General features: G+C 39.3%; 1 protein-coding gene across 1 annotated transcript in view; it reads left to right on the top strand.

Moving 5' to 3' along the window:
- CAMKMT (calmodulin-lysine N-methyltransferase) overlaps positions 1–15,648 on the top strand; it is a 553,001-nt gene that overhangs the window by 466,004 nt on the left and 71,349 nt on the right. The window contains exon 8 of the mRNA XM_089653930.1: positions 4,884–4,958. Coding sequence (XP_089510056.1) covers positions 4,884–4,958 — 75 coding nt within the window. The remainder of the gene's footprint in view (positions 1–4,883; positions 4,959–15,648) is intronic.

Raw genomic sequence — 15,648 nt, 5'->3', positions numbered from 1 at the left:
TATTGGAGGGTCTTCAGATAGACCAATACACTAAACGCCTACTAAAAACTCTTTTTTTCATATCAAAAAGACTGGTTTGGTAACCTGGAAAAAAATCCTCTCCCCCCTACCCTGGAGGCCTGGAAGAAACATATTGATCAAATGTTACCGCTGTAAATGGACTTTAATCTAAACTTACCCCTGTCCCTAGTCTTATACCTCAATCTAGCCCCTAAACCTCATCATTATCTATAAAACCAACACTGATGATAACTACATCAAGAATCACAATGATACTATTACAAATACTGGCATAATGTAAAATGTATGTACTTAAACATTTGTGCTGAAAACCATCACTGTGCTGAATGCAGCTGATCTGGGATCTGGATTAGTTTTATAGGGGCCCAAAAGACCAACCCAGTTATGTAGGAGGTAAAATAAAATCCTATAATCAGCTGTATCATATCATAGGCAGTGCAAAGATACAAAAAGAACCAAGGTAGGCAGGCCAAGTTTTTTATTATATAAACCGAGTGGAACTTTTATTTATTTATTAAAGGTACCATCAATTTACGCAGCGCTTTACATCTGCAGTATATTGTACATTCACATCAGTCCCTGCCCTCAAGGAGCTTACAATCTAAGGTCTCTAACTCACTTTCATACATACACGGGCCAGTTAACCTACCAGCATGTCTTTGGAGTATGGGAGGAAACAGGAGTACCTGGAGGAAATCCACGCAGGCACAGGGAGAACATGCAAACTCTGTGCAGGTAGTGTCATGGTTGGGATCAGGGGCGGACTGACCATTGGAGAACTCGGGCACTGCCCAAGGGCCTGGGGTCAGTAGGGTGCTCCATGAGATGTCCCTGGTACCTTTCATAGGCTTTTTTGGGTGTGGTTTGAGTGTGGGCAAGGAAACAGGGGCCCCATGATCCCCTATTGCCCGGGGGGCTCCATGAGTTGTCAGTCCGTCCCTGGTTGGGATTCAAACCAATGACCCTAGTGTTGCTAGGCAGAAGTGCTTGGCCACTGCTCTAGAATTTTCATCTTAAACTCATCTTAAACTCAGTGGATTCCAGATGCAGTATAAAGGTAATTGATTACAGTATTACCTTCAGTTTGCTGATAAAGAAGCCTCAGCCATAGTAAAATAACCTGTAGCCTGCTCTCCATGTGGATGCAGAGGTCCAACAGAACAAACTGTTTAAAGAATTGTTGTATCACCAACAAAGTAACCTATGCCATGTTTTCATGATAACAGGCAAACTATTAAATACACAGATTTAATACATATAATGGAGCTGTTATACCTGCCAAAGGATTTGTATTTCTTTTTATCCAGTTCTGAGATTTACAAAGCCCCTCACACAGCACAGTTCTGTCAAGCAGGACAGAAGACCTTTGATTTCTATTTCTACAGTTAAGCACCTTCTACAGGTCTTCTTCCTCCACTAACCTGTGATTGGACAGGAGAAGCAGCAAACTGATGCCCTCCTCTCTCTGTCACTTTGTTTTCATGTTATCAGAATGTTCCTTGTGAGCACATGAGTACAGCTGATTGGCTCCTTGTGCTGCTTCTGTCTTTCCCACTCTGAGTGCGGTTGTACAGGAGCTGCACAATGCTCATACCAGGTCAAATTCGGGTACTTACACTGCTTACACAATACATTTTATGGCGTATTAATGATTCAATTTATTTGTATCTGGCTGGAGTTTAGCTGTAAGGTGTACGCTTAATACTGAAATGCTGAAATGCAAAGAAACACACTACAAGGATATTAAAAAATAACTTGAACATCTGTGGTAGAAAAACAAAGACTGGTGCATTGTTAATGGTGTGCTTATTATATGACATGTATGCAATTTAAAGAGACCACCAGAAGTGTTTGTGATATAGTTAGACAGGTGCTCATAGAGTTTCTATAAGACTGCAGGTTTCTTTGTAGAGTTCACCATTGGTTATGACTTCCAGCTGTTAATTGGATCACCTCTATAACTAATGGCACAAGGATTGAGATGAAAGAGTCAGCATGGTCATGGACAATTACTTAAGACTTAATTATGGATCGGAGCTTTAGAAAGACCAGCAGGTACCATATGGGAGGAGGAGACGATTTGTGAGATGCTCAGTGAAGCGTCTATCCTGAAAACCACTGTCCTGAGTCTGTTACAAGCCTTAACTTGCTGTTATTACTCTTTCAAGTATCAATTTAGTGTCAAAACTCAAGAGGTATATACAAGAGACTTGAAATTAGAGAAGAGTAGATGCTCATCCAACATATGTGGAACTCCCTAATTGTTACAAGACAAGGGGAGCATAGTGGCGGAAATATTCTTATTTAAAGGCTAGGAAGCCTAGCCTTTAAATAATTTTTGTTTTAAACATTTGTTAAGAGTCACTCTTACCTATACATAGTAGAGTTAGTGAGTTCATATGTATTTTCTAATTCATAAACGTTGTAGACAGGGTAGATTTCCTGCAGATCGATGAACTGCACCTAATAAACAGTTGTTCAGATTGTGCTTATATCTATACGATACTGTATATCCATATCCGCTAAGGTTCAAAAGTAAACCTAAGCATTGATGGTTGGCATAGACAAAAAAATCAGTTAAATTATCTAGTGTAGGAGATCGTTTGATTTGCACATAAAAAACCCTCACTGCTGCATGCTGTACTCTGAAAGCTAAATTGTCAGGTATATAAACTAATCTATACAGCTATATTACCAAAAAGTATAGAATTGCTTACAATTAAGTGTGTTTTGAAGAATGGAGACTAATTTCTTTTTACTCAGTGGCATGACCATAAGTAGGGGGTATCAGTAGGTGGTATTCATGCAAGCACTGGTACCCAGTAGGTTCAGTAGAATCTTTTTATATATTCATGTATGTATTTTTTCTGTGTCCCATTGGGGAGATGTTTCTTTACATCCTGTCTCAAGACACAACAGAAAGTATGAGTAGATCTCCCCAAAGTAAGTGAAATCCTCTCTTAGAGGAGAGTTGTCACCAGAACAACTGTTACTGTTGGAAGATTTACCCTCTCATTTCTGGCAAAACAAGCTTTTCATGGCTTTTTCCACTTGACAACTGTGATCAGAACAAACATGGAAATTTAATTTCCTCAGCAGGGACACAGTTGATTTTGATATACTTTGTTTATCTACAAATCGAAAGCACAGGCTTACATCCTATTTGTGATCATAGTATGTATATACCCCAAAAAAATTTGCCAGATTTTAAAGGATAAGGTCATCTTTTAACAAAAAATAATAAATGCACATTTTTTTGCAGATAAAAAAAAATGTGCTTTTACCATTTTTTGTTTTGTTAGCCTGGAAAGCAGATCCCAGTTGGATTTCTGCAGACCTGTCAGTTTATCTGTCTTCTCGTACCTCTCACAGGCAAGCCCATACACACTAACAGGAAGAATCAATGAACTACCACAGCTCTCAACAGCTCTTTGGTTGTTCATTGAGAACTACAAGTCGACAGCCACAAAGGTTGTCGGAACTGGTAGTTTTTCCATTTATGGGTGTAACATGTAACATTTTCCGAAAGGTGAAGGTATGCTTGGTTACAAACAATGGTGTTTTCCAAACAATATGCATTATTTGTCACCTTGTGGCTTTCTGAATAGAAGTCTTTCAAATCATTCAAATACATATGACTCATCTCATTAATGCTTTAACATGCTAGTGAAATTTCAAAAGTATTTTTTGCATTATTATTTTAAACCTTTAGCTTTTATTAGAGTTATAACGGATGGCCCTGCTATCAAGGCCCTTGTTCAGGCATGTTCTTTGTAGGGTGTCAGCTCTCTGTCCCTATGTCCCAATTGGCTCCTGCATGTCACCATGTCACACGGGCTTCCAATAGACACTATAAGTGGTATAGCACACTTTCCTTCAAGTTTCTGTGTGTATAATTTGTAAGGATGACAAGTAACGACTGTCCCTGATGTTACTGTATCAGGTTCAGACAAAATATAAATGTTTAATAAGTAAGTTTGCACATTTACACTATAATAATTAAAGACTGACTATTCAGATACACACATCAGCCAAATCATGGCAGGAACCTTTTAAATCTTCTTTATATTTTACATGAGAAAAAAACAGCTTTGTCATTTGCCATTCACTCATAGTTACCAAAAACATTTAAAAAAATCTTTTCAGAATTTGTTGAACTGCGCAACTTGTTTTAGAAAATAACATGTTTTTGTTAAAAATATTTAAGACTTACAGCAGAAGCAACATAATACTCATATACCATGAGTGAAGCCCTTTGGTAATTCAACTTTATGACTTAAACACCAATATTTGCCATTGTTTCAGAAAAATGTTCACCGTAGATGGAAGATGAAGACAGCTCATTACAGATGCCGGTTACTTCAGTATGTTCATGGGATAGTGTGTGACAGATCATTCCATTGGCCAACAAACCATATAACATTCCAAGGGAAAAATGATTAGGATGGCTGGATATTTTCTAAAGTTTTTTGTTCTCAGCCAACGGTCTGCTTTTACGATGTATCCTAATTAGTGGATATTTCTGCATAATAAAGGAAAGGATTGTAAGATTGTCAAATCATTGACCTGCATGGTTGGCTGTACACTTTAGAAGAGCTTGAGCTGTTGTTGCATTGGCTGATGCACTAGGTGCACTACAAAACATAGAAAACTATTTTCTTTTCTACCCTCTTCCTGGTTTTCTTTTTTTTTTCTTCTTTTTTTTTTTATCATCATATCCTGAAGGACCTGATAAAAGTGATAATGAGATATGTTTGCCAACATTTTATTTGCTTTTTCAACCATTGAGTGAATGTCACAAAAATTCATGGTGTTAAAAATGCAAAATATTAAAATCACATTTTTTTCTTGTCTCCCCTTAGCATTTTACGGTGGGATAATGAGACAGATGTCTCTCAACTGGAAGGACATTTTGACATTGTTATGTGTGCTGACTGGTAAGTACATAAAAATGGTAACTCATGTTAAAAAAAGAGGGGGAGAAAAATAGATTTGTTGGAATAATTGCGCTGCTCTGCTCTCTGACGGCTAAGCAAAGTCAACAAATGAAGCACTAAACCGCCTTAACCTCAACAAATTAATATTCATCTCGATGTGACAGTCATGAGGTAGTCTTCTATCACGGAGTAACTTGTACCACATTATTTCCTGAAGATTGAATTTGAGAAGCATTTCCATTTTGTGAAATTGCCTCTGTTTCATGCTTGACGTATCAGTAAATGGACGACTTAAGCAAATTGCAAATAATTATGGTTCAGGGAGGAACAGTCTGGAGGAAAGGGAGTTTATCAACACAAACAGCTCAATTAGCTTACTTGTTACTAAAGATCTGACTATTGATATTAGTGCAAGGTTGTGCTTTTTTTTTTTTGGCATTCAAGTGATCGCCAAAATAATGTTTTCTGAGCATACCCGCTTTAACAATCTGTTGTGACACGAGCTATCTTAAGTGGGGTCCCAAATAATTCATGTATAAGAAAATGTCTTCCAGTGATCTGTGGTCTTCTGCTGAATTGTAATAGCTACTTAGAGTGTTTTAAATGCATATGAGACCTTTACAGAAGGAAGAAAAAAAAATCAGCAACTTGTATACGTCAATCGTTCAGAAGAGAAGCAAATTATATCTGATGTTTCTGAAGGCTGCTAAAGTTAAGTAGACAGTTATTAACAGCAAGGTAATAGGGAGGAACATTGTATCATGTTCTTTATTCTCTGGATAAATCATCCTACGACATATTGTAACATGTAATTAAGAGAACAGGTATTATTTCAGTGGAGTTGTCAGAAATAGCATTAATCAAGCTTGTCACCATTTTAGTTCAATTCATAGTTCTGCTACAGCTTCTTTACATTGAAAGACGTGTATTTTCCTTTCCTTTTCCTTTCTTTTTTTTTTTTTCTTGGATGGACTTTATTTTGATAGGGACTTAAGTTTTATTTCATATTATTTGGACCTGTACCAAGGATATTCAATATGTTAAAAAAATAAAAAGTTAAATTTTTCATACATAACTTTATTGTTCGATATACTATTGCTTTACATCGGTAAGCCCTTTTAATAGATTATCCTTTGATGGTTTTCCTTTTTATAAACCAGCCTTTTGTTCAGGGTTATCCTTGAGAAAGTTACTGACTGCCTGGTAAAACATTTTATAGCATTGCCTCTATGCATTTTATACTTCAGCCCCTGTAAGCCTAATATTATGAAAGCCATTTGTTACTCGTTGTTCGTTGTGACATTCATCACGTAGTAACAGTTCAGAAGTGGTGTAATACAGGCAAGGTTCTTTGTTCATAAAAAGACAAACCTGGGTTTGCAGCTAAACCACAGATAATGTGTCCCCGAGATGCATCATCTGATTAAAATAAAGAGCTAAACAACACCATATGATTTCAGCAAGTAATTTAGTAAATGCCTTCCTCACCAAATATTAGAATGGATACTACAGGTTTCATTGCACAGATGAAGTTAATGCTCAGTAGGATTAGACCAGATTAAGTATGAAAGTCAGATCAGAGAGCTGGCGGACATGAGCAGGAGGGCAACAGTCTTCTCAGGGGCTTAGACAAGCCTCACATATGGATGTTTTCCAGATTACGTGGGTGAAGCAAGGTCTTGCCAACAGATTTAGAGTTAAATTTGCTCTTCACACAAATATCAAAACAACAGTAGCTATGGCCATCTTCTACTGCCTATGATAATCACACCACACCAACCAATTTGAATAATAACATGGACTGTTGGATTTTAAAGGCTTTTTATTTATCTATTTATTTATTTATTTATTCTCCATTGCACCACATGTTAGCAGTTACAGTTTATATTTTGTATATTTGTAATCCTTTATTTTTATTTTCATATTTTTAAATATTTCCCAATGGTTATATTTTCTTTGAAACATTTTTTATTTTTCTTTATTAAATTACAGTTATTTCTATGTAAATTAAATGAAACTATTGTTCATGAATATATTTATATTAATGAGTTTGCTTGGGTTATGTTGTATTTTGCTGCAATTGTTTTAAAGTTCAGGTTAATAATTAATGAACATCTTTAGATTATTAGAAGATATTTAACACTTTTGTATTTTAATGTGGACTGGAATTTATTCAGATGTATTATATTTGTATTTTTTTTTTTCAAGTAAATAAAGATATGGTTCAAAAGTTAATTTAAATTAATGTCAAAAGAAATTATTATTTTTGAAATACAGAAAAAAATGATAAACACTATGCTTCTTTAGTAAAATATATATATATATATATATATATATATATATATATATACACACTCTATGTATATATAGTTGACTGTGAAATATTAATTATGCTTTATTGAATAACATGTAAGAAAACCCAGTAAGGACTAATTACGATATATTTGTATGGTTAAATGAATATTAATGAAAATGCATACTGGGAACATACCATGCAGCTACAGTTGCATTTTCTAAAAGTGCTCTTAGATGGGCATTATTCTCAGTGTGTAGGATGGGTAGTAAGTGATCTGCCCCTTTTGGTTTTAATCATGCACCACCAAAGCTTTCTTTTCTGTGAAGGAAAAGGAGCAGTTGGTCTCATACTGGATAATCTGTGAATGATATCAAGCATTTCCAATTGCCACAGACACATGTTTTTGCTCGAGCATACAAACCTATCATTACAAAATGCACATAAAACCTCATAAAAGCAAACAGAAGTTCTTAATTTGTGGCCTTACTAAGATACACTACAGCTATGGCATCACAGGAACAGTCCAAGATTGCCCTGAACTTTTATTTGGCAAGTCAGCAAACAAACACAGTTTCAATGCAGTAGGGATTTGTACATGCCCATAGCATAAAACAAATAAAACATCTGCTTATCTGAACCACTAAAAAACTTTTGAAGTTTTCTGTCAGCAGTCAGCCTTTGCACACAGCAGTTGGTTCCCACAACAGCGAGAGGGAGAGAAAGCCCAGAGCATCAGTCAGCTCACATATACTGTATATAAGTATGAGGATAGCTGAGACTTATTAATGAGGTTTGGCTACCAGGTAAGACTTGAATATGCTTTGGTCTAAACCAGTGTTTCTCAACCTTTTTTCAGTCACGACATATTTTAAATTGTGGACAGTCTCGAGGCACCATTTAAAATTGTGTACAGTCTTGAGGCACCCCATTCTAGGTGGCATTGATAGGCAGCACTGTTGAGCTGGCACTGATGATGCTGCTGTGATAGGCAGCACTGCTGGGCAGCACTGATGGGTGGCACTGCTGGGCACAGGTGGGTGGCACTACTAGGCACAGGTGGGTGGCACTGATGGGCACATGTGGGTGACACTGCTGGGTGACACTGCAGGGCACGGGTGGGAGGCACTGATGGGTACAAGTGAACGGCACTGCTGGGTACAGGTGGGTGCCACTACTGGGCACTTATCATCAGTGCCCTAATGATCAGTGCTGTTCCCTTTGCTGACAATTGCCGGTTCTCTGCAGTACTTTCCTCATGCAGTGACAGCGTGAGGAAAGTGCAGCCGATACTTCTTTAAAGCTTTGAAAAAGCTTGCTGTGCACAACCTCAAGCCCGTGTAAATAAGGCCCTATAAGAGGACAAACCATAAAAGGCTTTATCAAAAATCTGGACATTTAGGCTTAAATTTACTATAATTGTACAAACAAAAGGTTTATATTTCACTATTTACTTTATCTAAAGGTTGAACAAAAAACAAAATGAAGAGCTTGCGAGTAGCTTGCTGCACTGCATATACATAGACGCACCCTGAAAACCCACCTCTTCAGGGAAGCCTACCCCACCCCCTGCTAATTCCCGACCTCCTCCACTCTTCCTACCACTCCATCCCCCACAGCTATTCCTCCCGTACCACCATCCCCTCCCTCCTAGATTGTAACCTCCAAGGAGCAGGGCCCTCGAACCCCTCGTGTATTGCATTGTATTGTTATTGTACTGTCACATGTTCTGTCCCCCTTTGTAATGTACAGCGCTGAGCAAACTGTTGGCACTTTATAAATACTGTATAATAATAATAATAATATGCGAAGTTGGTAAACCATCCTACCTGCTGTGCTATTGTGTTCTGACAGAGGAACTCCCCCTCCCCCCTTTCCCTGCTAGAACACACCAGTTAGTACTCGCAGCCATTGACTGGAAGTGCTGATCGAATGCTGATTGGCTTTTGGTTTTCCACCATGCCCATATGACAAAAGCTGGGCATTTGGCCGGCTTCTGTCAGGCTGTTGTACACACTGGCCTAATGTCATCTGGCTGTGTTGAACGGGACAATATCGATATGTGTACCAGCCTTAAGGGTGGCTCTTCAGGGAAGTGAGAAACCTCCAGAGGTAGACAGTTGATGATTTGTCAACTCATGCAGATAACATGCATTATTACATGATAAAACATAAACACTTGCAGTTTTTTAAATTGCCCTTATACCCGGAGCACTATTATGTGATGCTGCCATGTATGTTCAAGAGACGAAGTGTGTTATGAGCAAGAGAATCTGTCACCCAGAGGGTGATGCCTAGAGCATCCTTATGTAGGGTATGTTAAAATTGAAGTATCACTTTTTTTACAGTATTCAATAGTACTTTGTCCCACCTTCCCCAGTGCCCTGTAACGTTAGCTGCAGTGTTGGACAGAGAATCTCCCATTATTATTATTATTATTATTATTATTAATAAACAGGACTTATATAGCGCCGACAGTTTGCTCAGCGCTTTACATTATGGAGGGAAACAGTACAGTAACAATACAGTTCAATACAAGAGGGATTAGAGGGCCCTGATCCTTGGAGCTTACAATCTAGGAGGGAGGGGATAGTGGTACAAGAGGTAATTAGCTGTGGGGGATGGAGTGGTAGGAATAGTAGAGGATTCCAGTACTAGCTGGGATCGGGGTAGACTTCCCTGAAGAGATGGGTTTTCAGAGTGCACCTAAAAGTGAGCAGAGTAGGCGATAGTCTGATAGATTGAGGTAGGGAGTTCCAGAGGATGGGGGAAGCCCTTGAGAAATCCTGGAGACAAGCATGGGAGGAGGAGACAATGGAGCTAGAGAGTAGGAGGTCTTGCGAGGAGCAGAGAATACGGTTTGGGTGGTATTTAGAGACAAGGTCGATGATGTAATTTGGGGCAGTGTTATGAACGGCTTTATACGTTATTGTTAGTGTTTTGAATATTATCCGTTGGGCAATTGGAAACCAGTGGAGGGATTGGCAGAGAGGGGTGGCAGATACAGAGCAGTTAGTAAGGTGAATGAGTCTGGCAGCAGCATTCATGATGGACTGGAGTGGGGATAGCCTGCGATAAGGTAGGCCAGTGAGGAGGGAGTTACAGTAGTCAAGGTGTGATATAATAAGGGAGTGAATGAGTTGCTTCGTGGTTTCCGGGGTTAGGAACGGTTGTATCTTGGAGATGTTGTGGAGGTGAAGTCTACATGAGTTTGTCAGCGATTGGACCTGGGCTGAAAGGACAGATTGGAGTCTAGGATTACACCTAGTACCCTGGCGTGAGGGGTGGGACTGATGATAGTGTTGTTGATCTTGATGGAGAAGTTAGGGGAGGGGGCACGGGCTGGAGGGAATACTAGGAGCTCAGTTTTGGAAAGGTTGAGTTTGAGGAAGTGGAGTGACATCCAGTCCGATATGTCACTTAGTAGGCTAGTGATGCGATTGGAGACTGAGGGGGTGAGGTGAGGGGTAGAGAGATAGATTTGTGTGTCGTCGGCATAGAGATGGTGCACAGCTGTTCAACAATACAGCTAGCAAGGAGGCATGGAGGCACCTGTCTCTGATCCCCGAACTTGCCCAAGGCAAGCAACGGAAGCAGAGGGAGGTAAGATTGACAAGGTTTAGGGTGGGGTCCTATTTGACATTGCAGCTAGGGCACCTAGGAAGTTGGGGCATATGTGGGTTTCTCCGTTTCTTCTGATGGTTTGGTTTCAGTCATTTAAGAAGTTTTTTGAGCACGGACTTTAGTATATAATTGATGGACTTCAACACTATTTAGTGCTGCACTTTTTTTGTTATATATTGTTTGAGGGATTGCATCTATTCCTGTGCTAGCCGCTTTTTATGAATTATTTAATCTGAGCGCAAAGATTTATTTGAATTTAGAAAGCATTACATGTACTTTGTGCAGTCAGGAACTGAATACTGTAAAAAAAAAAAGTGGTACTTTAATGAAACTTTGCCACTGAAACTTAAAAGGGCAATGCATCCCCTGCAAAGAAAAAATTCATATCTATCTGGTCCACTGCTGTCTGCATTGCATTGCAAATATACAGCTGCCTTTAGAATCTTCATGGTCTGGTACAGTTCCAGGTGTGTCAGATGCTTGGCTCCCCACTGTGCTCATGGTTTGACCCACCAGCCCCTACATCAACATCACTACAATGACCCATGGAGACATAGCAACTGGTGGGAGGAACCACAGAGCACAATGTTTGGGGGGGGCGTCAGAAATCCAACACAAGTGTTGGATCCTGAAAATTCTTAGGACATCTGTATCTCTGCAATACAGTTCAGGTTAGTGGTGTGACAGGAAAGTATGAAGTCGATTTTTTGCAGGGGACACTGTTTTTCATTCTTATTCGCTTTAGGCTTAATTAGGAGACAGATGATTTAAGACTGGATATTTAGATTCTTTCATAAACCTAATTACAACTTTTTATCAAGCTTAAGTATTTGCCTTTAAATCGTAATGCCTGTGATGTGGCAAAGTGATATTTTAAAACCTTTTTGTAAAAGATTTATTTTTGCCTTTTACTGACATAGTAATTCCATACTCTGTTACAGTTTGCATTTAGAGCAGGCTTCTCTAAGCTGCAGCCTTAGGCCCCTTTTACACGGGGAGGACCCATCAGTGGATCCACTTACCCATCAGGGGATCTGCCCCTGATCCCCACTAAGAAAGAGGATGACAAGTCCATGTCCCCTTTAATTATGCAGAGCCTGCTGTCCTTTATGGGCTGTTGGATGGAAACAGACTGCCTATCCATTTCCATCTGACTGTCATTTGATCCAATCTGCCAGACGGATGGGGAACGGATCCCCATCCGTCTGTTTTTAGTGGAGAGGATTGCAGGCGGGTGTAAATGGACACCTGTCCGTTTACACCCGCTGCTCCGTAGAGAGCAATGGAGCGTCCGATTGGGTCCACTTGAAAAACAGACAGGCGACCCGATCGGTGTGCTCGTGTAAAAAGGGGCTAAGACCGCTATGAATGTGGCCCAACACAAAATCATAAATTTACTTACAAAAATATTGGTCTTTGGGGGAAATTTTTTGTAAAAATGTGTTTACACTTAGCAAACATATACAGCTGCAGAAAATTTTTACATGGTATCTTTACTGGACCTTTATAAGTTTTATTTTCCCAAATACATATCTGCCACACTTCACAATCATGCTTTATTCATGTCATCAGTTTCAGCAGTACCTATATTTGTGTGCAACTACTTTCAAGTATGAACCACACGAAGGGCAAAATTAGAACCAAAATATCTGATGAGCACCTTGAGAATTCATTGAGAATTGTTACTACACCCATCCAACCAGATATTTAGGAGTTAATGTGAGATGCTATTTTATGATATATGTCAAATTTCGCACTAGTTCTATGCTGCCCTCTTTTACTTTTATAATAAAAAAATATTACAAAAAATGAAGTTTTATTATTCAGAGAGGTACATTTTCTATACAAAATGGACTTCCTTTATAAAATACAACTCCAGGCAAACCACTACATAGCTGAAATACATAAATACAGCTAATTCCTTACTACCCAGGTCTGTTCCTTCCACAGTGAACATAGTCGTTAGTGCTCATCCACTATCCATTGAGAAGACTGGGGTGGAGAGTAGACATAGAAAGCTGAATTACTGAACCAGGAAAAATGAACAATGAGTGTCACCCCTCTGATGGTGCAGTGTGGAAATTACAAGATTAGCCGTACAGAATTGCACACCCTTTGGCATTTACAGTAAACTTATATACATTCTGTTTAACTGCCTGCCTGGAGTTTTCCTTTAGAATAATTTACCAGGCAATACAATGCGGAATACCATTTTTATTTTAATTTATGTTTGTAATTTGCCTTATGCAGTATTTATGCCTTAAACTCTTCTGTATTTTAAATGTGAAATATTTATTCTTGCGGTCTTTGCTTAAATGATAACACGGTGCAGTGATATATTATGCTGTCAATCAGTAAAGCAGGACTTTAGGAAGCGGCACAAGTAGCCTCAGTGCCTTTCCGTAATATTAGGTGCCTGATGTAATTCCATTTTTTCTGAAGCAAGGGTGGCATTGTCTGATTCCCTGAATAGGGAGGCAGTTGTACAGTCCTGACTCATTTACATGAAAACAAGGTCTATTCAGGAAGCCACTGTAACAAGCAGATTGGGCTTCATGTATATACATGATTACATTCAAGAGATGTTTGTATCCCTAAATCTTTCATATAGTTCCATGTTTACATTTAGAGACACTTGTAAGATTTGAGTGCCTTTTTCAAGAAGTTATTTGCAGCCCTGGAAACACTTAGTGGGCACTTAGTGGGCACATGTGCAAAATACTGGAGGGATATTATGTGTTTGCATTTGTATGCTATACAGTCTGGATGAAAGAAATGAGAGCCTATCGCAGGATGAGGTGTAGACCTCATACAAGACATGCACTTATCCTCTGCTGTATTTAATGAAATAGAATGACAACTGTGTTTTGTGTACCTGTCATTCCTATACAATGCAGGGTGGCATTCTGATTTCTGAAACCGTGTTACCAACAAATCCATTAAAGCCCAACTGAACATTCTGTTTAAATCAGCTAAACAGGTTCCAGGTGTGCTAAACCTTACACTTTGTTCCGTTTTGTTTTCTTCAGAAAGCAGCTACAGCCTGAATAAAAAATCCTGTCCCCTGCCAGCATCTTGCGGAAATTAGGATTTTTAGTTTACCTGTAAAATCCTTTTCTTGGAGGATATCACAGGACACTATATACTTCATGACTGATGGGTTATGTTTCCTCCTTTAGGTGAATGGACTCTGGGCAAAAAAAGGAAGGAATTCCCTGCCCAGGCATAACCTCTCCCATCTTCGCTAAGCCTTCTGCTTAGCCTTCCTCCCTTCCTGTGTAAAGAGAGGGTGCAAGCTTTGGGTTTAAAAGGCTGGAAGGCTGCCAAGCCAGTTCTGAGAGAGGAAGAAAGGTTAGGAGCTAAAGGCTGCTAAAAACCTGAAAACAGAACCCAAGTACAGTACCTCTGTTATAAATGTTAAGAGTGAAATGCTCCACAGTGCCTGCAGCTGCAAAGATAAGTAAGGGTTGTTTTAAAGCTCATTTATTTCTTGTTAAAGTGATATTACAGGCTGATTTTTTTTAATAACAAACACGTCATACTTACCTGCTCTGTGTAATGGTTTTGCACAGAGCAGTCTCAATCCTTCTCTTCTCGGGTCCCCAACTGGTGCTCCTGGCACCTCCCTCCTGCTCTAGTGCCCCCATAGCAAGCAGCTTGCATAGGGGGCACCCAAGCAGGCTCACTCCCAAGCTATTGCTCTGTCTGTCCATTCAGACACAGAGTTTGGCTCAGCCCCGCTCCCCTACTCTATCCTCATTGGCTCACTGGCTGTGATTGATAGTCAAAATCCATCCCACGTGACCTCTTTAAGAGCCTTCTCAAAGCCCTGCAGAATCTACCCTTTGGAATCACCCTAATGAAAAAAATACATTTTCTTTTTCCAGGTGTCTTTGGTCCAGTCTAGTGACATCATAGGTTCTCTTCACCCAACTCTTCTTCTGGTGGTTGTCAGATCCTATAGTGGCTCCAGGTAAAGGCATAGCACAGATTTCTACATAATTCTCCTTTTAGCCCATGGTAGGGGCAGAACCTTAATGTCCTAGGGTCACAGGATGTGGTTTGAATGATTTGAGGTGTCAAACTTCAAGCCATGGGGTGCACAAACACATTCCCCCATACCTCCTATAATGTAGTGCTCAGTGGCTGAGCAACCAGTCACAGTGGGAGTAGATGAGGAACATGACTTGCTCCAAGGTACCTGCTGTGCAGTGGCTTTGTTACTTTGCTTTCAGTGTACTAATTACAGGTTTGTTTTATGCTGTAGGCCAAAAGTATCTGTGTTTGAATGCCAGATCATGATTGGATAATGGATTTATTGCAATAGAAGGACGTTGGCTGTTTTAGAACTGGAATGAACAGAATGGAACTCTGTTAGCTGTGTGAATTAATATGTGATGTACAAGATGGTTTATGAAAAGCGAATGCAGATAAGGCAATGTGTAGGAGAGTAGGAGGTGCATGGTTAATGTCATAGCTAGGTTCCTCTCGGGCACTAAATAATGAACGTATAGGTGACAGTGAAGTATTACAGGAAATATGATGACAGCTCTATTTGTGTACCCGTAGTCCAAACACAAAGAAAGGTAGCAATTTTATTTGCTAAAAGAGCATCAAATGACTAAGAATTGATTACATCTCTGCTATCAAACACAGTGATCTAAACAGACATGCATAGGATCAAATTGTAGCAAGATGAATAATTCTTACGTAGTGGTATGACCATCTGACCTTCTGAAAATATATTTAGAGAACATATTTGCACAAAACGAT

This window comes from Staurois parvus, unplaced genomic scaffold, assembly GCF_062004578.1.
Source record: "Staurois parvus isolate SC_StPar_1 unplaced genomic scaffold, SC_StPar_1.0 ptg000727l, whole genome shotgun sequence".
In the NCBI taxonomy this organism is placed as follows: domain Eukaryota; kingdom Metazoa; phylum Chordata; class Amphibia; order Anura; family Ranidae; genus Staurois; species Staurois parvus.
This window is presented reverse-complemented; position numbering and strand designations above follow the sequence as displayed.